The 25,256-nt window shown below is 41.1% G+C and overlaps 1 protein-coding gene across 2 annotated transcripts in view; it reads left to right on the top strand.

Annotated features, from left to right (window-relative positions):
- The window catches only part of syt3 (synaptotagmin III), a 42,452-nt gene extending 19,095 nt beyond the window's left edge, over positions 1 to 23,357 (top strand). For both annotated transcript variants that reach the window (XM_082529994.1, XM_082529993.1), the window contains 9 exons: positions 1,500 to 1,602; positions 2,296 to 2,472; positions 7,411 to 7,537; positions 12,055 to 12,273; positions 14,501 to 14,621; positions 15,865 to 16,036; positions 16,730 to 16,859; positions 19,622 to 19,715; positions 20,193 to 23,357. In XM_082529994.1, the coding sequence (XP_082386120.1) occupies positions 1,500 to 1,602; positions 2,296 to 2,472; positions 7,411 to 7,537; positions 12,055 to 12,273; positions 14,501 to 14,621; positions 15,865 to 16,036; positions 16,730 to 16,859; positions 19,622 to 19,711 (1,139 nt within the window). In that variant the 3' untranslated portion in view covers positions 19,712 to 19,715; positions 20,193 to 23,357. The remainder of the gene's footprint in view (positions 1 to 1,499; positions 1,603 to 2,295; positions 2,473 to 7,410; positions 7,538 to 12,054; positions 12,274 to 14,500; positions 14,622 to 15,864; positions 16,037 to 16,729; positions 16,860 to 19,621; positions 19,716 to 20,192) is intronic.
- The last annotated feature ends 1,899 nt before the right edge of the window (positions 23,358 to 25,256 follow it).

The raw sequence follows: 25,256 nt of genomic DNA, 5'->3' as shown, positions 1-25,256 counted from the left end.
TGTCATTATAAAGAAACACTGCTAAATTAAAGAAGCACATGATCAATTCTTAACGAGCTGCAGCACAATGCTTCCTTTTGCAAAATACAGGGAAAATTCCCAAATCTATGACCTCCTCTGCAATTTTCACACTTTGCAAAGTCATTCGAGCGGCCGGTTCTGCCCCCCAGGCTCTTAGTTTAACACACCTGCTGTAGAAAATAAATTAAGCGTACTGAAACCCAAGTGAAAACAGATATGCCCTGAACAAACAAGCAATCGAATTAAAATTATTAATATTAATATTAAATATATTGAAGACTCTCATTGGATTTTGCCTTTATTATTATTGCCTTTATTACTATAATGATAATATTGCACTATATGAAGATGAGAGAAGTAATGTTACATAATAGAATAACATATAAATATTCATAAAATGATAACAATTCTAATGATAATAATCAAATTATCAAATTAAACCGTAGCTTTGCTTATTGAGTCTTTTTTAGCAGATTAATTAAATTCAAAATCCAATTGCAGTGCCAAGAGAGTTACATAACTATAGAAATCCATAATGATATTTCAACGTCAGTATCACATATCACAGTTAGTAGATGGTAATGTGACACCATTATTCCTATGCATTTACCTCTGACTTAAAGCTGGGCTCAAGAGTTGGGAGTTTGCCTTGTAATTGGAAGGTTGCTGGTCCGAGCCCCGGCTTAGACAGTCTCGGTCATTGTGTCCTTGGGCAAGACACTTCAGAGGGCCCGGTGGCGCCAGTGTCCGGCAGTCACTGCGCCCCAGGGTGGCTGTGGCTACAATATAGCTTGCCATCACCAGTGTGTGAATAGGTGGATGACTGGATGTGTAAAGTGCTTTGGGGTCCTTAGGGACTAGTAAAGCGCTATACAAATACAGGCCATTTGCCATTTTTATGCATTCTCGCTGTTTTTTGCTGTTTTGTGCTGTTTTGACTCAATTGCAGGAATAAAAGACAGCCTTAAAACATGCACCTGACTTTAAGCCATGCTGTCCAAACAGCATGTGATGATGGAGTGTTTTGAACTGGCCTGTCAGCTGAGCACAACATTATACAAAAACAGGCAGCAATTAGAAAAAGAAGCTAAAATAGAAACTGTTGTCAGAGATATTTTGGACCTGAGTTTATAAAAACAGCTCTGAGTTTTCATCCTGGAGTTTTATTTATGCTGGCTGTCAACGCTGGTGCACGCTGTTTATCATTATTCAATATCAAATGTTTGCTGGCTGCCTTTATTGCAGTTTGATGTAGCCTTGTTTCACGTCTCTGTATGCCTTTAATGCTGGCTCATGTTCTGCTATTGTAAATATGTCTGCTCATTCCTTCACTCCCCTCAGCTGGTAAATCACTGCCTGCTAAATCAAAGTACAACAATCAATGAGATCAATGTTGCTGACAAAAATGCAGGTCTTTAGTGGCACTGTAACAAAACAAAACAAGCATGTGAGTCACCAAAGATTTTATACTCTTGTAGGAACTCTGAAGCTGAGTCAGACATCTCCAGACGTTCCCAACTCAGAGGGTGGAGCCCATAAAGACCTGCCGAACGCTCACTCCCAACAGCAGGTCACCCCTCGGTCAGTATCGAGTGTGTGTGTTTGTTTTTCATTTAAGTCCGTTAGCGCTGACGTTTTTGTCGCCAAATTCAGAGGCAAAGTGGGAAATAAAAACAGGAGTGAACTTTAACCCCCGAGCTGGTGATCATTACCGTACATCCATTTAACAAACACATCAGTACATCAATAAGAGGAGGACTCTACCTTTATAAAATGTGTTTTTGAAAACACAGTCGTAAAAATCGCATTACTCAGGTTACAGCGGTTTTAATCTTGCTCTCTTTTAATGAACACTTTTGAGGTCTGTAAAGCGAAGCGTCTGCACTGCTTGTTTTGAATGTTTTTTTTATGATATCTCACTTTGTGGACACGTGGATTTTTTCAAAGCAAGGGCACAAATGTTAACTCTATAAACACTAAAGTGCACATTTTCTGAAAAGTGTGTTTTTTTTTACAGAATTATTATCACCACGAAGCTACTTTGCTATTTGCTTTTTTCCCTTCATATATTTGCAAGCATTGCAACTGCACTGTAAACATATGCATACAAAAAGGTGTGGGAAATCAAACTGTGGGTAAACTCCAATTTAAAATGTTTGCCCGTCTCTGTATCTCTGATAATGTTGCAAAATCACACTTTTTTAGTGACTACACGTGTGCATTTGGTGCGCTTCCCTTAATATGCACCCTCTGAGCCCTTTTATCTCTGTTTAGGCCCAAGCCCATGACTCACCAGCTCTCCAGTCCCGATTTCCACGGAGAGGAGAAGGAACAGGTAACCAGCATTGGGCAGATTAAACCGGAGCTCTACAGACCCAAAGGCGACCAGGGCGAAGGCAAACAGGGCGACACCTGCGGCAAGATCAGCTTCCTCCTGCGCTACGCCTTCAAGTAAGTCAGCAAGTTTGCACCAAAAGCAACCTACTCTCACCCTGCCAATGTCTTCTAATGTAAAAAGTGGAGAATTTGAACATTAATAAATCATTTACCATACATAGTTTAACGGTGAATGGTGCAGCTGTTACATCACCACACAGCTGGGTTGCACTAGTATCTTTGTGAGGCTGTTATTGAGTGGGCATACAGTGCTTTCAACGAATCAGTAAATACACACTTACACAGTCAGTAGCATGGAGACTTTCCCATCATAAAATCATCTGTCATAAGACTTTCAACACGAACCACCACAGAATGTAACAGCGTCTTTAGTTTTGAGAATTATCACACTAATATGTACGCATTTTTACATTTTCATTTATACATTTGCATTTGTGTTTAGTGTTAATATGCACATATGTTAATTTGTACTAAGATTGGCAATCTATCTTACAGTAGTTGGGATATTTTAGTCAGGACTATAGCCTGTAAATTAAAGATGGATGTAAGCACTAAGATCTGTTTTGTGAGTTTTTCGACTGCCAGGTTGGTGACCGCAAGTGTATGGGTGTAAACCCAACAGAACCACAGGCTGTTAGTACAACTACAGTCAAAGTTAGCCAAATTATTAATTTAATGCTCTAATAAGGGTCAACAGCACAAATAAGGTTCAGCAGTTCGTTTAGTGGAGGTGAAGCCTAGCAGACATCCTAATTAAGTTGGCTGGGTTAGAAAAAAATAACACCCTGCACAGTTTTTATGACAGAACAAATAAGCTCCAGAGCCCCAAACCCTTTTTTTAGCAGGCTATAAACATGCTTTTTAGTATTGTAAAGGTGGGTATTTTAACATGGGTATCTATGGGGAATGACTCGCCTCGAGTGGCTGCTGCAGGTACTATAATTTTTAGCACTTACACGTTGTTTTCATTTTTTGGCTCTGGAAGTTGCTGGCTGGCCTGGGCGGATAGACCACTGGTGCCATGCATAAAAAAAGACTGCTAGCCTGGTTAAAAGACGAGTAGATAAATAAATCCAGCACCCTGTAGATTCTTGTGATAGCAGGGATATATATTTGTAGAATTTTATCTCTAAGAACAACTTCTCAGCTTTGCATGATGAAACCAAAACTGGTTCGAACTACCAGCACGTCTCCGTTGAATGCTGATGCATCTGTTTTTCAGCCACTTTGATCACGCTAGGTTGTAAAGTCGTTCAAATACTAAGTCAGGTGCCGCAAACAGGCACTGATTTGCTGAATGTCTTTATGGCACAGAACAAAGAGGATGCTTCTTGGGAAAATATCTTCCAGCGTGTTTATCCACTTCAGTAGACACAAAAAGAAATCCTCCAACTGAAGTAGAGAAATTGAGTTTGAGACAGCGAGCACGTTCTGAGCTAACTTATCACCAGCAGGAGATGTGAGAGTTGTTTTCTCAGCTGTGCTCTCATTTGTTTATGATAATAAACTGAAATATTAAGGTTTTTAAAATGAGAAAGTGGCATCTGTGTCTTTAGATACTGTGTGGCACAGGCTGCTGTACTTACTTTCCTTTTTTACTCCTTTGACGACGCTCAGTTGAATGCTCTCTGCTGGAGAGCACGGGTCTGCTGGGTCTAAGTATGTAACTGTTGGCTGCCATGCTGTGCGGGCTGGGTGTGTACATGAATGTGAATGTAAGTCGAGGTGCTGGTGGGTTGTGGGAAGGAGTGAGTCGGCTGCTCAGCTGGCAGCCCCCATTTCTGCCTGCTTTGACATGTAGAAGCACTGCGATGGGCAAAAGTGCTGATGGTCAGAAAAGAAAGGGAGCGAGAGGCCGTTTCGGTCATGAATTATATATGGAGAGCCACTTTAAACAGCAACCCTGTCAACACATAATAACACCAGGCTGTGTTATAGCTGAAGTTACAGATACGAAGAATTAGCATGGGAGCTGGTAGGAGACGGAGGGCAGTGACGAAAACGGTTCGTGTGCCCTTTTTTTCCTCCCCCCATTTATAAAGTCACATGTTAACTTATGCTTTTCTCTAGTCGCTTGTAATGCATCACGTTGTTTCATTAAGGCCAGTGAGCAGATGTAAGTGAGGGGGAAAGGTCTGAGATGTAGCAAAAACAAGTGTGGGTAGGTGTGTAGATGCACACGCGAGGTGTTGGTGTGTTAGTGTTGCGGCAGTGATAAGATTGGTATGTCAATGTGCGAAACCCCGCTGTTTGGAGTGTAACATTCAGAACAACAATGTCAGTCTTCCTCAGATCCTGTGGGAAAGGCATTTCTATTGACAATCCCATTAAAAGCTGACACATTTCCACTGTGGGAATAACAGCTAGCTTTCGGGCATTGTCTGCCAGGAATAAGGCTGTGAATTTCACTCCCTGTTCAAGCAGTAATAGGTATATTCTCTGCAGGTTGCCTCGGGGATTGTGTAAAAACCTGGCGTTTGGTTCGAGCTCATGTCTTGCTCTGTAGTAAGACATATGAGTGCAGGAAAACCCGCAGCCATGTTAAACTATCAATTAACAGGTAATGGAAAATTCATAATAATAAGAGAGAGGTAGATTTGTTTGGGTTTTTTTGTTCACAAGCTTCCTGTCATTAAAGCGCACTGATGCATTGAGGTGACTGCAGAATCTTTGCTGCCAACATATCCACAAATCATACTGGATTAAATGATTATTTGATGCATTTTTAAATGACTCAGGGCTTTCATGTTGAAATATTTACCTGCCTGGAAATGTAATTTCCTGCAGCAGTTGGCGCCGCACATCTTCTCCCTTATTCGGTGTGATTGCCGACTGGTAGGCATGTTTATCTGATTGCTTTAATTGGATGTGATACGGAGGTAAACATGTGTCTGGATTGGCCACGGCTGTACTAAATGCTGCATTTGGACAGAGAAGACATAACTGCCAGGGTCACTGCCAGCGTTCGCCCTGCTGATCCTTCCTCAGCCCCAAAGTTCACGCTGTTCTCCTTAAGCAGCTAATGAAGTGCTGACACACTGGTTAACTCGTAGAGACACAGTCTAACGAGGTCTGATTAAAAGCCTCCGAGCCATCTTCATCTTCATCTGCTAATTAAATACATAACAAACGACTTGGGAGATGCAGCCATGACGGTGTGATGGAGCGTTTAGATGTTAGGGCATGCGCATCAGCCTGCTTGTGTTTGTGTGTGTGTTTGTGGGCATGTTGCACGCATGTTTGTTTCCATGACAAAAAACAAAAATGCTCACACTCCAGTTATAGTGCTTACTTGTGCATTTATAAGGGAGTGTGTCAAAAGTGCTATTTTTAGATCAAAGCTGCTGATAGCATTATTTTTCTGTTTGGAGAAAAACCGATGTAACATACATGTACAATACAAGGTAGAAAAACCATAAATCCACATAAGAAATCAAAATGTTGAGGTTTCTAGGAGCTAATACTTTGACTCGTTTACTAGAAGAAAAATAATCAGAACTTACAACAACAATTTAATTGTTTGACTCATTTTTAAAGATTCTGTGGCGCATAATGGTAAAATAATCAGCAGATAAATTGTTAGTGAAAGTAATTGTTAGCTGCAGGCTGTTTTTATTTATTTTATACATTTATATAAGAGTTATAATTAATATTACGGGCCTGTTTTACAGTTGTTTGATTAAACAATCCTGTAACAGCAAAACTATTAATTGTGATGTTTAGTTGCATGAAAAGACCCATCAGTCACCTTGGAGGTGATGGACACATGCAGGTTTCTATTTAAAATGTCCGTTTCCGAGGTACACTTTTGTTTACTGCTGGATTAAATAAGGATTATAAAACCACAATGTGTGTTTCTGATAATCGCTTTACACCAAGGATTTCTTTTGATTTGGTTTCCAAACCCACAGAAAAACCTGCGATCAGTGGGGTTGCAAATAATTTTTAATTCAATAATTTCACAGTCACTAAAAGGTGAAGGTTTTCACCATAGAAAAAAATTGCTAGTATTGCTGGTAAGTTGTAGCTTTCAACCTGATTTATATGTTAATAACTTAATTCTTACTAATTTTGTTTGTGTGTAACGTGATTTTCTCTTTTTTCCTTATTACTGGGAGTAGCGTTGTGTTAACAAATATAACATCTGCATGAATGCTGCCAACTGAAAAAAGGTGTTTCTTTGGGATGATTTCATTTTTACAGGAGTACAGGAGTCATCTGACAACTTCTTTAAATTCACCCCAGCATCTCTCCTGGAGCTCCTGCTCCCTATTTGGGAACCACTGCCTTAGGCAATCACTGTAGTATTGATTAAATGTACAAGAAATATGCAATCAGTCAAATAAATGTGTTTACATTGATAACTCTGACAGCTGGGTGCTTGCATGTTTTCGTATTTTAGGGTTTTTTTTTGTAAAGATTTTGAATCTGTCTCTTGGGTCACGTATTATCACACGTGATGTAGAAAAGCTGCAGTTTCTCGCATTTTCCGAGCAAATGTTAAACATGCACTTGTTACAATGATTAATCCGTACTCCTGTGAAATACATTCATTTTCTTGTTATTGGCTAATAAATTATTCATCTTTTTCTGCTCGGCTCTTATGCACCAACATCTCCATGACCCAAGTGACTACAGATTAAAGGGTACTGTGTTAAGGTTAATTAATGAGCTCAGTACTGGACAGGCGCGCTGGCTGAACATCTGTGCTTGCTGTGCTTACATCGCTGATAGTGCAACCAAGATACAGCTGCAGGGATAAGACACAAACACACACACAGACACGCACACCACACAAGCTATTCTGGATACTCTTTACACCAGAGACACTGAACCTCCCACACTATTATACGCGTATATGAGTTCTGCTGAGGTGTTTGGGTGTGTGGGGAGGCTGACCCTGTCTAGGGCTCATACGTGTTCGTGCAAATTTGGGCGTCTTGGCTTTTTATATACGAGTTTAATGGAGTTTTCTGTGTATGTTTCTCGCAGTACGGAGCAGTTGGTGGTGAAGATACTGAAAGCTTTGGACCTGCCAGCGAAGGATGCCAATGGCTTCTCTGACCCGTACGTGAAGATTTACCTACTGCCAGACAGGAAGAAGAAATTCCAGACAAAGGTGCTTCTCACTCCTACCACACTCATCCTTAGTGGCAAACTGCTCACTTGATGCTGTGGAAAAAGCTCACACAATAAAAGAATCCCCTTAAGATTTAAACAGCATCAGTTTTTTGTTTTCTCTCGGCCTGTTTCCTGATGCACTGATGGCCCAGCCTTCCCGTGGAGAATCGTTACAGTTCAACTAATGTAATCTAATCTAATCTGGAGCATAATTTATTCAGGATAATGTTCTTCTGACTATTACAGGGCTCTGCTACTCAACTCCTGCGTGTTATTTTGGTGTTTGAGGACAGCTCAGTCAATATTTGAGTACATTCCGGGACATTCTGTACCAGGAAATGTACCCTTAGCCCTTGAAAAATCCTCCTGTCTTCTAATTTATTCTCTGTGGAAAAGCTCAGAATTTATGAGCTCTGTGGCCTCACAAATGTGAGTTGTTGTTCTTTGTGTTAGATCTATAAATATCACCAGTAGCGCCCTGTCTCTGAACTTGTGAACCTGTGTAACATGTAAGAGAAAACAGAATTAAATGATGTGCATTTAACACCGCTCCTGCTTGTATGGGGGTTTCAAATTCAGTTTCACTAAAGGCCACAATGGGAAATGAGAATCACATCAAGGCCCACACATGCTTTAATCACGTCAAGGGTTATTGACCCTCGACCGGTCCACACAACAGTTTATTAGCCCTTATAACGTTTACTCAAAAAATAAATAAAAGATCTATGATCACCTGTATTATACAGCCGAGGCGGCTGCTGTGAAACTGGCTGCTCATAGAAATGAAACTTGGCCTTACAGCTCCATCACTTTGAGATTGGGCTCAGAGAACCATAGTCGCTGTACTTGCATTTCAGTGCAGCGACTTTCTGAAGCCTCTGTTCCCAGTCTGTGACTCCATATCTCGGCTGGATTCAACCGTCAAAATGACAAGGCAAAGGATGTTCTTTGAAAACACAAAATTGTCTCATGGAAATGGGTAAAGGGACCTCTCTTTACACTCGGCTATACTGCTGTCTAAAGCCCTGAAGATTATGGCTGTAAAACAGGGTTTGGGGCCTTGGTCTTTACTAAAGACATTTCTCTGGATTTTTAAATTATATTTTGCTGTAAATGATGAAATTCTTTTCACCTAACTTTCTGGCCGTGGAGTATTTTCACAGTGTCCACAGCGCCATATTTGCTACAAGGTGTTTTTTTAGGGGGGGGGGGGGGGGGGGGGGGGGGGGGGGTTTGGTCTTTTTTATGCTGTGAAATATTTTCAGTCTTCATTTTCACATCATCTTAATCTCTCAGAAAACCCAAACCTTCCAGCTGATCAGTTAGCTAACTAGTGGCAGGATTAGTTTACCAAACACAAATGTGCAAATGAACATCATTGCCAGCGCCTGCGACTGGCTGAAGTTGGTCAAAGCTGGGCCGTTGGCATGTACGTTGCTGCAGCCTTGCACATGTATTTGTGCCACTCTTGCGGCACCCCACCGTGCGGCTGTTTCAGCAGGACAAAGCCCGTCCCCACGCCGCCAGAGCGGTTCAGGCCTTTCAGGCCTAATATGTCTGCTGCTGAACACGTCTGGGACATGCAGGGTTGCACAGCTGCAGGCGTGCTTACATCACATCCAGAGAAGGCTGTGCCTCCTATTAAATGCCTTCTATATAATACTATATGTTATAGTTGTACAATCTGCATTTCATTTTGACTGTCACATTTTTGATTGTACTATTTTCAGTTAAATGTAGATTAAAGGATATATGTATATATATATATTTAATCATTTAAAATTTTTCTTTCATGTTCTGGAAATGGGGTTGTACTTTTGCCGTGTTGGGATAAAAAGAATCAAAGAGGGCTGGGAAAGTGAGAAAAATAAGCTTTCAGTGACAGTGAAGCTGTATGATTTGGAAATTTCTCCCTTTTGTGTGACTGTCTCCGGCACATCAAAAGCCCCTTCAACCACTGAAAAGCATGAATGCTTCATCCATTTGCATAATACGGCTCCTCTTTTGTTTGGAGTGTAGGTGATTGTTTAATTTCAATCACATCCTCATTAACACCGAATTTTTACACCACTCATATTTTGCAATGCTTTTATGCCTCCAACCGTTTTCAAAAAAAGAAACACAACGCCTCGATGTAGATGTTAGGGCTTGTGTTCGGGTTGCAGAACTCAAAGAGCCTTCATCAGCTGCCTGTTTAATCCAAAGCTAACAAGTAATCATCAAGTGCTAATAAGCCGAAGTGACAGAGCCGCTCACGCAGCCACAAAAGTTGGATTTGGAAAACTGTGTTCATCACATTTTAATTTGCACATGCTTTATAACATGACAGCATCCACATCAAATGCTTTCATAGCAAATAAATCCCACTGGCAAAACAGCAAATAGCAAAATTATGTGTTGGAGCCGGAATGAGGTTGACGACAAATTTACAAACGGAGCCCACAATATGCTGAGATGTGATGAGGAGGAAATTATAGCCGCCGTCTTTCCGTGAGACTGAATTGATGTGACACGAGATACGAGAGTTAAGGAAAGAACTGTGCGTGTTTGACAAAAAGAAAATATTCAGTTTTAAATCTAGTTTTTGGTCGTTATTTAATTTCACAACTATGATTGGGTCTTCCATCCCAAAGGGAAAGGTGAAATTCACTTTTCTCACCCTGGCAAAGGAACAAGGTCAGCCAGTGTGTTAGATGATAATTATGTGGCTCGAGGACATTTTAGCAAACGCGGCACACTTTTAAACACATCCCTCTGTCATGTTTTTGAAATAATGTCAGTCATTAGCAAAAAAAGAAAGAAGTTGCTAATGCTTACAAGTCTGGGCTGATGTTGCTGTTTAGATTCACCCTTAAAGCTTTTAAAGCTCTCTGTTTTCTAATTTGTTTTGGGCGAAAGTGGAGAATATCTGTGTGCTTTAGATAGGGAAACAAAAGAAAGCCCAGGATTGAGAAAAAACACTATAAACTCAAATTCAGCCAAAGTTTGAATACCAAAAAACAGCGCTAAGCTCTCGGTGTCAAAGATGTTGCTTTAAAACACGAGGATCCTGTAGATTACTGCTTTCAAGGAAAGGAATTCTGAACAAATGCAGCTCAGTTTCTGCCTCCAAGGAAAGCATTTTGAAAGTTTTGCATTGCTTCATTCAAGTCACACATAAAAGCCAGAAGACAAACTTTGAAACATTCAGCAGGTCGTTTGAGGATTTATGAAGCCACAAATCCTCAGTGACTCCTCTCCTCTGCTGGAAAAAAGAAAACATCCTGTTTGTTTGGTTGAAGAAATATAGTTGCACTTTGTGAAACAGCCTGAAAAATACATTTTACTTTGCGGCAGATTATAATGATTTTTCATAAATTCAGCAGAGGATTCTGGGTGCATTTTCAATAGAGCATTAAGAGTTGCCAAACAAGTCGCTGGTTTTCATGAATTTATCTTCAGAAATGTCTTGTGTTTTTAGCTGGAATGAAAGAATCAATAAAAAAGACTCAAATGTGAAAATAACTTATATATAAAAGAGTAAATCTGCAGATTAAAACAGAAAAAATTCCTTTGCAAGTACTTATTATTCTGCATGAAAAGTTACAAATATAAAGAGAATCGGTAATAAAACAAAAATGGATGGATGGATGAAATGATGATATTAAAAATTGTTATTACTGTATTATAAATTAACACATCAGGTAACGGCCCTTAAAAAGATATAAGTCTGTAGCTACAGTGCAGTTCACCTATTACTAGTCTATCAAAGTAGTTCTGCATAATTATTAATTTAAAATAGTCTTTATTTATTTCGTCCTGGTATTGCCCCTCAGTTCAATAGCCTGAGTCGCACAAGCCTGGAGACTGTTTGATAATTGCCTGGCAACAGTCGGTTGCTAGGAGAAATGTGCATTCTCTGACCAGTTGGAAACTGGTTGCTGGCAGTGACTTGGTGAAATTGTTTGCAAAGACGTATATAATGCTGCACTGAAAAAGTACTTGTGATTCCTTTGGTTGCAACCAGGTTGCTGCAGTTGCATTTCTGCACATGTCAATTACTCACCTAGCAACCGCTTTCACTCAGCAGCCTCCAGAAGTTGCCAACAATTCTGTAAGCATGTGGGACTAAAATAAGCCAGACTAGCGCCCTTCAAGCCATTTTTTTCCAGGAGTTGTCTTAGGCAGGAACTACTGGCTTATAAGTATTCCTTGCACTTATTTGATACCTTAATAACAGAAGGTAACATCAGGTTAAATGTGTTTTGAGTAATTCTAGCTGATGGAATTGCCATTGCTTTTTACTGACAGCATACTATTGAGAGACAGCAATGAAAATATAGGCAGTGGCACTCTTATTACAGTGCAAGTCCAGGGTGTGTGGGCTGTAAAATATAGTAGTCCCTTGCTACCCCTTCGTTCCCCATTCCCACCTGAAAATTTTTTACCTACCTATTAATTATTTCATTACTACAATACGAGTACAAGATATTTACGCAGCTATGATCTAAACAGTAAATTCTGTCTGTCTTTCAGGTCCACAGGAAGACCTTAAACCCAGTGTTCAATGAGACATTTCAGTTTGGCGTGCCGCTGAATGAGCTACATTCCAGGAAACTGCATTTCTCCGTGTACGACTTTGACCGCTTCTCCAGACACGACCTGATAGGCCAGGTAGTGGTGGACAACCTGCTGGACTTCAGCGAGGGCACCGGGGACAAACCCATCTGGAGGGACATTGTGGAGGGCACTGCGGTAAGAAATAACCCAAAATAGACATGCTAATTTGGAGGAGATGCCCACTGTAGATTAGATTTGATGAAATTTGAATGAGCCTTGTGGTGCATTTGGGCCGTTGCAGCTGCAAATTATGGGCCAAAGCTGTGATAAATAGAACTGAAACAGAAATGGGAAATCTGACAGCTTCTATTTGAGATTTAAGGCAGAAGTGGGTGCCGTAACGTTACAAAAATGAATCTCAATTTTGGCCTCGGAAGAAAGAGAAAACAAATATAGCTGTATGAAGGTACAAAAAGGTAGACACAGACACGAGGTGAGTCAGAGTTATTACACCTGTTTTTCAATAGTTCTTATTTTTATTGCATTTTAAACCTCTTTTGTTCAGCTTAGTTTCAGTTTTGGTCATCTCAGTTTTGTTTTTATCAAAACAAGCTTATGTTCACATATGAGCGCATAATGTTCTGCCAGTTAAATGTTATTTTTATATCAGTTAACTAAAAGGTTTCAATATTTATTAAAGGGTTAACATATTGGGAAGTTGAAAGAAGGAAAAAAAGGACCTGCACTGTTTGTTTTTCTTGTACTTTGCTGCTTCAGTTTTACATTCTTTTTCATGTCTCTGTGACAAAGAGAAAAACAATCTCAAGGATTTTAGAACTTTCAATAACTCAAACGTTTAACAAAACCTTTGGCCGTCACTGTCTTGTATTTCCTGTTGGACAAAAGATGCAGTGAAAAAGTTTATGGCCCTGAAAGTAAAGCAACAATTGACTGACGTGCCATGAATTGTTTGCATTTTTCGAATAATGACAACAAAAGTGCAGTAAACTGAAAAAAGTAGTAAATCCTTGGCTTTTAACTGCGTGAATTCTCTCGGGTACACTTGCACACAATAATTTGCAGGTAGGTTATCGAGCAACTGGAAGAACGTGCCACAGTTCTGTGGATTCAAGTTGTCTCTGCTGCATTTTTGTCTTAATGTAATCCCAGACCCACACCATCTGTTTGTTGTTCTGGTGACTCGAGATAGTTCTTTAGGATTCTGTTTGTTTGGGCTCGTCGTCCTGCTTCAGACATAATTTGAAGCCAGTCAGACATTTCTCTGATGGTCATGTATGATGCAATCTCTCCCCAGATCTTCCAGATTTCCCTGAGAGTACAGAATTATGTTAACAAAAAAAATAACATTCAGTTACCAAAATGACAAAAGCATGAAAAGCCACAATAGTTTTATTCTTAAAGACAGCCACTTACTAAATGTGGATGTCTAAATACCTGAATTCTTTTACTTTGAAAATCATTTTCTGAATTGATGTGGTTTGTATTTAATGTCATTAAAAGTTTCAAATATTTGATAAATATGAATAAAAGATGCTTTAAGGCTTCTGCAATTAAACTGGACAATTTTTGGACCGAGTCAAGAATGTTTTATTACTCAGGTTTTGCAGGGGAAATTAAGACTCAAATACTAACACATGTCGGAATCATCTAAAATAAACCCAGCTTGTATTGTATATGTAGGAGGAGGAGAAGTATAGAAATGGTACAGAGCGGAAATGGCCTGCAGCACAGATTAATTCGCAGTCTGGTAAAGTAACAAAGCAGCTCAGAAGAGTCCAGATAGATTACTGGAAGGGCAATGCTAGCCACTTCCAAACTTTATATTAGGCAATGTCCAAGTAGATTTATATGAAATATTCATAGAAGGCTATTAGCAAATTAGATGGAGCAGAGTCTTAAACATTTTTTGGCATGGGGCTTTAATTTATTAAGTAAGTTTAAAGCATCAGCGTCATCGGCGTATTTCAGTGTTTCACTTTGGGAAGTATTGATTAGTGAGCCTCAGAGCCACTAAGGAGCCATCGCATCACCGTGTGATCTGAATACCACCGGTGTCATTACCGAGGTGCCACTGAGAGCACGGGCAGATCAGCAGATAGCACTAGAGGCAGAGATATAAAAAGCCCACATGTCGTTGCTTGTATTTAACTCTTTCCTAGTCAGTGACTTCAGCAGATCGGTGTATGATTCATTTACAGCGACAGCATTTCCCCCGTGCCCAAACACTCCTGCTGTCCACATCGGGACACCTGCTGTCGCGCGCTGTCAGTCACAGATCTAACTCGTTTCAAGCACAGATAGCAAACCACAGAATTCTTATCTCTGTGTTTCTGATGCTGCGTGTGATCTGTCTGACCTCGCCCCATTTCTGATCTCTGTTTGCGTGTATATTGACCTACAGGAGAAGGCCGATCTCGGGGAACTTAATTTCTCGCTGTGTTACCTGCCCACTGCAGGCAGGCTCACCGCTACAATCATCAAGGCCACCAACCTCAAAGCCATGGACCTGACTGGTTTCTCAGGTAAAGAATTAATGCATTCACACACATCATGCTGCTGCAAGACCTCCAGCAAGCACTCTGACTGGAAACTCATTTAGAGGAAAAATATGACAGAAAACAGCTTAAGCGCTGTCTGCAAAAACAGCTGCTGGTGATATATGTTGCTTTCCTGAGTGCTTTTAGCTTTATATCCTGATCTGACTGATCACTGGCCAGATGTATACCATAATAACTGGCGTGAAGCCCTGTAGAGATATTTTTCTCCTGTGGGTAAACATCACTGGTAAACATGGTGTTAGATCCTTTTCGATAAAATAGTCATTTACATGCCATTTAGCAACAAATGAAGAAGAAAGTCTTCTACAGCAGAGGCCGCCGCCACAGATCAGTGTAATGCGGCTTTGTAACACATGACGGAGGACGCCAACTCCTCTTTCGTTACCGTTATCTCCACTTTCAATAAAACCAACAAGCGTGCATAAAAAATGTTGTCAGAAAGGAATTCCCCAAAACCTAATAAATTACTTACAGGAGCAGACGTAGCGTGACGAGGCAAATTACTACAAATCTTTGCTAAATATTCCCTGAATATATAGAGCATCACCAGATTGACTGTATTTAACTGTGTGACCAGAGCTTCAAGGGGTAGAGGCACCTCAACCATCTGACCTGGAGGCGTTGCAGACGTAGAAATGCGAATCCAAATTCTGATATTTAATTAACAATTATATTAAAAAGAGATTTGAGTTATCCTTCACTTAAGGGCTTGATGATTGGCCTCTCAGATTAAATGAGATCTGAAATGTTAATGATCGCACGCTGCTATTGTTCCTCGCTGATCCCGACATGATTGCGGGCCCGGAAAGATGCTTAAACGTGGCATAAAAACAGAGTCGTGTGGGTGTGTGTGTTTTCCTTGGCTGCTGTCACCAGGCTGCACATGTTGAATGGATAACTGAGGTGATTCAACCTGTGCTGCTTTTCTCCCTTTGTGTTCTTAATCCAGCTTTGCCAAGGTGACTTGATTTTCATGCCTTTTATGCGTTACAGATGCGGATACCTGTGAACATAATACCTAACAGCATTCACAGGAGTCCCCTCTTATCTTATTCTCTCTGCTTCCGCCCCCTGCTTCTCTCTGGCTCTCTCCACCTCTTTCTTCTTCTGCTCCTCTCCACGCCTCCCCCTCTTCCTTTTCCCACCACCTGCTTTCTTTCCCTTCCCATCTTCCTTGTTCTCCCCCCCTCCCCGTTCTCTGCTTCAGATCCGTACGTGAAGGCCTCTCTGGTATGTGACGGGCGGAGGCTAAAAAAGAGGAAGACCTCCATCAAGAAGAACACGCTGAATCCCACGTACAACGAGGCGCTGGTGTTTGACATTCCCAATGAAAATATAGAAAATGTATCCATCATCATCGCAGTGATGGACTATGACTGGTGAGCACGCTGAGGTGTTATTATAGTGAAGCACGCTCCAGGGGATTTCAGATCAATTCAAGCGTTGCTGTGAAGTAGCTGCTTATTGAATGTGCGCTTTTTGCGCATGAGGCGCGATGCTGCTTTTGGGTCATCACATTTTGACGCGTTGCAGCTGTGTTGAACACGATGAGGGGCCCCTTGTGAGTCAGCCTCCTTGTGGATGTTCCCTGTTTTACATAGACGGGCACCTCATGAATAAGAATGATTTATGCTAATAGCGAAGAAGGAAGTGTAACCCTGCCAGCGTTGGGCTGTCTGACGCTTGCAGCAACACTTGGCTGCTTGATGTGTTTGTGTACAAATGTACCGCCTCCCTATTATGTAGCCTGCCCTCCATTTGGCATCTCTATAGGTGTGTGCTTTTGTATGTTTGTGCTCATGCCTGCTTCCTCACTGACAGAGGTTTTATACAGAGCTGTGTGTATTTGTGAGCTGCTATTCAATTCCCTTCCTCAACCGCTGTATTCTTTTCCCAATACTCAAGGTTGATAAATGAGACTCTGCGGCTGCTTCTTACAAGCCCTGTCTCCCCCCTTCTGCTTTTCTAATCCCTCTCTTCAACCGTTTCCTTTTCTAACTGCTTGTTTTTCTCTCTCTCTCTCTGTCTCTCCCATCCTCGCTTCCACTCCTCCTGCCCTTGCTGCGTATCAGCATCGGTCATAACGAGGTTATAGGGATGTGTCGTGTAGGGAGCGAAGCTGAAGGTCCGGGGAGGGAGCACTGGGCTGCCATGCTGGCCAATCCTCGCAAACCAATAGAGCACTGGCATCAGCTTGTGGAGGTAATGAGCATACGAGCGTGTGAGTCTATGCGTGTGCATCTGTGTGCTTTCACTATGAGTACATATGCTTGGGTGCTGAGCATAACTATAATAATTTATACAATATGATGAAAATGATTTAGCATTAGCATAGTAACAGTGACATTAGCATGGAAGAAATGGTACAGTTTGAGTGGAAGGAGTAGCAGTGATAGAATAATTACTCAGCTTTTGTTTAAACTCTTCCTCTCTGATGGTCCCAGGCAGTATTTGTTATTAGAGCACCGACAGGCTGCAGAGCATGACACATTCACTTAAGAAGCCGTATAATATTACCTTGACTTAAAGTGAAGCAGCTGTTGCTGAATTTCATATTTGTTGCAGTGGATTTGCTCACAAACATGGGCTCACAAACATCAGCGTTGCTCTCTTTTATAGATTTTATTAGGTCAAATTTGAAAGGTTAAATCCTCAGAATTTGCTGGTGGTAAGATTAAGAGGACTATTTGCATTTCAAAGTTCTTGACCAAACGTCTCTATTCCACTGAGCTCAGAGTTGTTTAGGTTTTGCCACTGTTAGTGATTATATTTGGGAATCTATTTTCAGGTGGAAATGTCAAACAAAAGCAAAGGCCTTTAGAGGTCTAGAAAAAGAAGCAAAATAAAATTCAAAAACATTCTACCATAGGTAAGAGGTAATAACAAATACTGCCTGGGAACATATGCACTTTCATATGAGAGTTAAAAGTAATTATTACGCAGGATGTGCCATTGTGTGAAACACCTCCTAATCTCTATAATGCATAATTATATGTAGATAAGCTTAGATAAACGTCATCATTTCCAGCAGACAGACTTTCTTATCTTTTCTGAGTCAGGTAAGCTGTTTCCTTACACTGCTCACATCCACCATATGAAACAACAGCTGCTGGCTCTTTCATATTTACGTATATACCTCGCACACTGTTGCACTGTTCCTTTAAAGTGGCAGTTCACCCCAAACTAAACCTACATGTTTGCCTTCGTCATGTAGTGCTGTTCATCTATTTGAGTGAGTCATCCCGTTTTGGAGATTTGACTGTTGACTGTAGAAATGTCTGGCTTCTGCCTGCTTTGCCTTTGATGTGCCAAAAAAGAGCCATATTAAAAAACTCTGCAGAAATGTCTTTTTTTGGAAGACATGCACTGGTTATTCAGGAAAAAAAAATCCTCAGACCTGAGCGGCTTCATGTAGGTGCCATTTTCTTTCTATGAAACAACACCTGCCAGCCAGAGGAAGCGTACAGCCAGCTAATGTTACAGCTCAGCTGAGTGTTTGCATCCTGCCACGCTTTCACAAGCGTGAGCCTCTCGTCACAGGAGGCTGCACCCTTCCCTCTGCTACGGTTGGTGTAGTTCAGTAGACAGAAAAAAAGCATCTCTTTCAATTTCTGGAAAATGACATCTTTTCTGTGAATTTTCAACTCTTTTTAGTTTTTTTTGTTGCCTCTACTGGAAGGTTTTGCATGATTCAAAGATCCTTTTGTGTCTTTTACTGGGGTTTGCAGTACCTTAGTTAATCCTCTGTGTGAAACAAGCCTTTTTGGCAGTCTTACTTTGAAGCAATCCCTCCGTTTAAGCCAACTTTTTCTTCTTGGCTACTCCTTATACACAGAAGGGTTGGTGAGTAGAAAGAATATCTGAAATCAAGTCTTTAGAGACGCCTGAGGTGTCATCTAAAGCCACCATATTAAGACCCGAACTCTTCCACCACATATATTTTTAATTTCTCTTTGGTATTCGGGCACATTGAGGCCCGATGAATGTAAAAACAAAGAATTAACAGATTTTTTTTTACCTTATTTTTATTTTTAAGAAAAATGAGAGCCACATATGAGGATATTCGTTTAAAATTTTGATAGAACAGTAGCAGCATAATGTCCTCATAAGTGGATATCAGGCCCTTGTAGAGCAAAATACTTTAGTCTAAATTACCCAAAATGTGATGTCCACATATGTGGACGCCAGGTCCTAGGAGGTTAAAGAAAAGGCAGTCTGTACAGCTGGACACCAAAACAATAGCTAAACAGCACTGCAAGCCACAGATAAAATAGGTGTTAGATTTGGAGATTAACTAAAACCTTAAATACTATTTTGAGAAAAAAGTCGAAATGTGAAGATTAAAGCTGTCGTTTCAAGTCAAGCGACTGCCAACTCTCTACAAAACGCTTCGTGTACATGAGTTAGTGAAATCGTACTTCAGTAATGGTTTCAGTAGCAATCACACAGTGTGGTGATAAGTATAAGGACATTGAAGAGACGCAGAAAGCTGCATCTAGTCAGAACAAAAAAAAAACACACAAACTTGGACCAGTTGGCCAGATTTGTACAAAATTAAATATCCGGCAATGGACAGATGCAAGGATGTCGATGTTTACAACCCTCGTGCAATAAAGAGAATGTATGTTGTGTCACAAGACACAATAAGACAGCCGATCAAGTTGCTTCAATAACTCTACGCGTGGCATTTTGCAGAGGGCATATCAGCCGTGGCAGCTGTTAATAATTTTTTTCCTTAATGTTGCCCTAATACTGCTTTGCACTGTAACTCTGTGCATAACACATAAGCAACTACACTTTCCACCTAAAAGTATGATAGACAAAGTAAGATGAGTAGCCGTGGTACTTCAGCATAATGTCTAAAATTTACATTTTCTTTTTCCTTTTTTTTAACTGAATGTATCAAAAGTGTTTTCTTTGTCACAAAGAATTAACATAATTGTCAAACGTATTCTTCCTTGCAGGAAAAAGCAATCGGTACATTTGTGTCAAAGAGTTCCACCACATCCTCCCCGAAGCCACACATCGTGGTGGACAGTCCCCACTCCGATTAAAACTGTGAGTCTCTCCTGACTTCGTTCTTTCCACGCCATGGTTTCTGAGCTATTATTTTCTTGTCATCAGGATATGGTAATTTGTGTCATCACTCCGGTAGCAATAAAATATCTCCTGGAGTTCAGCTTGTAAAGTGGATGCACTTTTTTTTTTAATCTGAAAGTGTAGTACATATCTACAAAATGTGCAGCAGATGCTTCTCCAGACAGATTTACACAGGAAAACTAGTCAAGTCTTTAAAAGCATGACCTGACTGGGAATGTGTGATAAAGTGGAAGCTGTGGAGCTGTCAGATGTAGGAGCTGTAAGGCAGAGGCATGTGTATAATCTCAATGTTATGGGTTATATAATGCATCTCAACCCTCCTCCCTACAAACGTACAGTACTGCGTGCTGTTTATATCTTCTCGACCCCCCTCCCTCCCCCTAACTCACGCTCTTCCTTAATCTGCTTCTCCCCCCTTATTCCTTCTTTCCTCAGGTCATCATCATCTCTACAGCTCCAGACTTTGCTTTCTTTCTTCTCATCTGTGAATAATTCTCTCCATCAAAGAAAGAGAGACGTGGAGACACTGCTAGTGTCCAACTGCTAGTGCTGTTCTGCTCCTGCTAATGAATCCTTCAACTCCTGTGCTGTCTTTACTGAGCTGGAGGGGGGAAAAATCAGCTCCATCCATCACAAGCTACACTTTTGAGCATCAGACTACACATTTACAAACACATGTGGACACTTAACGGTACAGTGGACTGAAATCAGGTGTACATTTTGGGATCTAGCGAGGAAACACCCACCCACACACACACACAGACAAATACACAAATACAGAGTTTGTAGTATGTGAGTAGTCCATGTGTGCTTCAGATTAGTGTAGTATTTCATCTAGAAGGAGTGTGACGTGACAAACTTTTTCTCTCTTGAAAACTAAAAAAAGTCAAAAGTAAGCCATCGTAGAATGGTCATTTCAAACAGGACCAAAGGTTCATGCCCTTGTACAGACTACAAAAGAAGAAAATCCTTATGTCAATATTTTTCTTTTAGTGTACAGTATATGCCGTACTGTATAGGAATACATCTCATGTAGTACTAGCAGGGCGAAATATCCACCGTGGATACTCTCGGCCATTTTGGACGCCTTCTCCAGGGTTCCTACCCTCTGGTTTCAGAGTTAACTCGCTTATTTTCCCCAGAGGAAAGATGACGAGGCATCCAGTGGTCTTTATTGATGTCAGAAGAGCGAAAAATGAGGACAGACTCATTGGTCTAAGCATGTTACATAGCCTTGAAATGTGTCCCTCTTCCTCATGCTTTTTGTCACAGTCCTCATGGTACTCGTTAGTATTTTTTAAATTATTTTGCTCTGTCATTTGTGTGAAACAGTATACATGCAACCATGCGGAAATGAGTTTATTCATGCCATTTTTTTTACGGTCCACTGAGGATGAGATGATGCGAGACACGAACTATTTGAGCGACACTGGCTTTCAGGCCAAATCGCCAGACTTTTCCTAATGTAGGACAAAACGGGTTCAACGAATCCTGGCTTTAGGATTGGACCAGCATCTGTTTGGAGTGCACTAGCTGGAGGATGTATCCCACACTGAAGGATATCACCACTCTAATTTATTTTTCAATCATTCCAGGACAATGTGTTTTTTGTTGTTTTTGTTCCTCAAGCTTCAATTGACAAAATTATTAGTCCATATCATGTCACCGACAAGACTTTAGGAGGACACACACGTCCGTGTTGCTTTTATTAGTGTGTGTTTCTGTGTTTGTGGGCGTGTTTGTTTTGTATCGTGTGTGTCTGTGCGTGTGTGTATGCCTGCGTGTCACTGTGACCTTGTGTGTGACACGTTTTTGTGCTCACCTCCTCCTTTTCCTCCTCTCCCGTGTCCTTTTCCTGTCTTGCCTCCCTCGCTCCTCGAATCCCGGCATCCACAGACTGTCTTGGAGCCAACTTTGTGTTGTGTCTTTACAAGGAGCTATTTTCTGTGTATGTGTGTGTGTGTGTGTGTGTGTGTGTGTGTGTGTGTGTGTGTGTGTGTGTGTGTGTGTGTGTGTGTGTGTGTGAGTGAGTGAGTGAGTGAATGTGTATGTACTATACGTGCCTCATTGCACTAGGTGGGGAAACACTGTCTTTCATAGACATTAGTTTGTATTGTCTATGTCGTCTCTGAAATCAGCTGCCAATCATTCAGCCCTTCTCTCCTCTCTCACCCTTTGCCTGATGTAAGTAACTGTGTTGATTGTGTACTTCTTTCAGTAGTTTGTGTACTGTATGTCCGAGGGAAAATCAGGACGGCGCTGGGATTGATCATTTTAATTGTTGGGTGTGTTTTGATTACATTCATGAGAAGGAAGACAACAAAAAATAAAAGGTTTAAGGGAAAAAAAAACAGATCAAGATAAATTTAGATCCCCATAAAGGCGAGACATCAGGGAGGAGGTGTTGTGAGAAACGAGCGCTTGAAATATCTGCACTACTTGTGTAAACCGATACAGACTTTTCAAAGCCATGTCTGTCACCACACTGTAACCTCAGCAAAACAGTACAACACCTCACTGCAGCTACTTGTATTGTTGCCATTTCAGTCTCATCCTCACGTGCACAAACACACACGTGTGTGTATTTTGTGCGTGCAGTTTGGGGATGGGGGGGGGGGGGGGGGGTCTAGTTTTCCTTTGGATCAGTGAAGGTAGCAGGAGGTTATAATTACATCTGAAAGTATTTTGTGTTGTTTGTCAGATGGGGGGTTATTGATCAGCTTGTATAAGTAGATATGGTATTGATCCATCGGTCTAGAGGCCCCATAAACTCTCCTCCTTTCCCAGCCTCTCTCCTTCTCTCTCTGCTTGTGTCTGCCCTATTTAGCCCTAGTGTTACTGCCTTGTGATAGACTGCAAAACTCATACTGGAGCCAGCACATTCCCTTATTCTCCTCCTCCCTCTGCCCCCCCCCCTCCACCCCCACCCCATCTAAACCCCTCCCTTTCTGTTTCTGTCTGTCTGATTACTCATTTTCTCCTCCAGCAATCCTTACCTTTCCACCTGCAACTCTCCATCACCTAACCATTTTTCCTGCTCTACTTTTTCCTCCCCAGTTCCTTCAGCTTTCTCCCCCCATCTTGCCCTCTTTCTTTCTCTCTGTGTATGACAACCCCACCCTTTCCGTCCTCCTCCCTATTCTCCCCCTCGCTGTCTTCTCTCGTTTGTGCAGTTCCGAATGGTCATGGGGAAACATGTTTGCATGCTTATATTAACATGAATGATGTCAACTTGATGCAATGAAAATTATATAAGTGATGCTTTAAGCAAAATCTGACAAAGAACTTGATACTAATACTACTAATGACGACTAAAAGGAGATCTAGCAGATGTTTATCTCTGTGGTCAAAAACAACACTGAAGAAAAAGGATTGTTTATGCTGTATTTATCTTTCTCGAATTGGTATTCCTTTTGATTTTCATTTGTTCTTTTTATATATAATTTATTCAAGAGGTTTACTTTTTTATTGGTTAATGCTGAGTATTTTGATTGAGAGGTTAAGCCAGGGCGATCGTTTCAGTCGAGATAGCTGTACCAGGTCGCAGGATGTCTGTGAATGTGTAAGTAACAGTGTGGCTGAAGTAATGATCATGGAAATAAAGGATATGTATCATCCAGCCTCGTGTTTCTTACTTCCCTTGATGCACTGGGCTGTCACAGATGCCAGGCAGTGTGCTACGTGCTATATATAATATACAAACTTCACAAACTTCTGAGCATTTCACATGTCCACAGTGTATATTTGCCTCAGGCATAGAAGGTAAGACCTGGATAGAGACTGCCTGAACTCTGAACTTTTTTATTTATTTTTTGAGTTTTTGGACTTTCAGCTGTGCATTACGTCGCATGTAATTATTCAGCCACTTTGTCATGAATTCTTTATTGTGGCCACATTTTGCCTAAATGCAACGTGGAGCACCGTCGCCTGCCCTGTGTGCGCACCCACATCTGCACTCCTACTTCTATTTTGTCTCCCTTTCTTTTAGAAAAATCACTCATATCATTTGTCATGTGGTTATTATCCCTCGTTAAAGCCCACCAGCAGCAAGCTGCACCTCCGGTGTTTCGGCAGAAAGCAGAGTGAGGAGGAAGAGGAAGCTCAGATGTGCAGAGGAATGACAGAGAAGGAGGATTAGGGGGGGATTAAACAAATGAAGGAGGATGAAGAACCACAGAATGTCAGCGAGGAAGAGAACAGGAGGAGGAGGAGAACACAAATGGGAAAACCTGGAGGAGAGAGGCGATAGCTGCTTGCAGGATGAGTGGAACTGGACACAGGAGGAGGTGGAGGAAGCTAGTTCTGTATATAGACACACTCATAAAGGGGCACCTGCAGCATACTGACAGTGTTAACAGTTCAAGAAGTGCAAAAAACACACACACACGTGACATCGACCAGTTAGCACAGCTTTAATGGGCTACGCTCTTGAGCAAAAAATGAGAGGAGGGGCTGGGTGGGGGGGGGGGGTGCTGTCTCCATGGCAACTTTCCCACCGTGTAAAAAAAATCATTTAGTCGGAAAGACATTTCACTCAGTTCACTGAACTGAAAGAGGCAGAGAGGAGGGAGGGGGGAGCAAGTGAGACACTGGGTGTGGGAGTGTGTGTGTATGTGTGTGTAGCATAGAGCTGTGTGTATCACGCTTGAGGGACAGATCTAAAGGTATCTAAAAGCTGACAGCAATGCATTAACCCTTATTGCAAATATATCTGATTATTAAACATAATGATAATGAATTCACCTGCATCATTAAAGATGTATGCTGTAACTCTGGGTGATGCTTTGGTTTTATAGTTTTCTTGACAGGGCCATCTGCATGGAGCCCAATCTTTATGTAACATGTTGAAATTCACTTTATGCCACGACATTAAACCTGTGTCTCCAGCGCGCCGGAAACGCCCAACTTTTGCTTTCTCATTTTGAAAGTACGCCAACCACTTATTATGCCACGTATACAGTTTTTAACATTTTATTCCAAAACTATAAATAATACCCGAAACCTTTCAAAATAATGAATTCAATGAATGCATGCAAGTGGAAACTTCAGCCAGCAGGGGTATTAGAGGAGCCTGCCTCTGCAGGGGAGCAGTGTATTAATACAGGAGTGAGCCCCAGGATCTGACCTTCTCTGCAAACTGCTGCCATGGAGGAACTTGCTATTCACCTGATGAGCACAAACTTATGTAAAACATCCACTGACATTAAATTGCCGCATGCATGGCTTTAAATGATGAATGCTCGGGAAGTTCTGTACAAGATTAGAAACTGAGGTAAAATCCATAATTAAACTCTGTTTTATTACTTTTCATTGCTGGTCCATGATTTGACAGAAAAAGGTAATTTTCTATGAAGATTTTTAAAAATACTATCAGATCTAATACTCTGTGCAGGAGTGTGTCCAGCGGAGCTCATGGGACGGAGCTGTCTAACCAAAATATAACTGAATTAATTATCTTTGAACTAATGACACAAATAAATTTTAACGCATTCATTTAAA

Source organism: Aulonocara stuartgranti, assembly GCF_965226115.1.
Source record: "Aulonocara stuartgranti genome assembly, chromosome: 4".
NCBI classification, from domain to species: domain Eukaryota; kingdom Metazoa; phylum Chordata; class Actinopteri; order Cichliformes; family Cichlidae; genus Aulonocara; species Aulonocara stuartgranti.
Note: the sequence above shows the minus strand (reverse complement) of the source record. Positions and strands in the feature narration are given on the sequence as shown.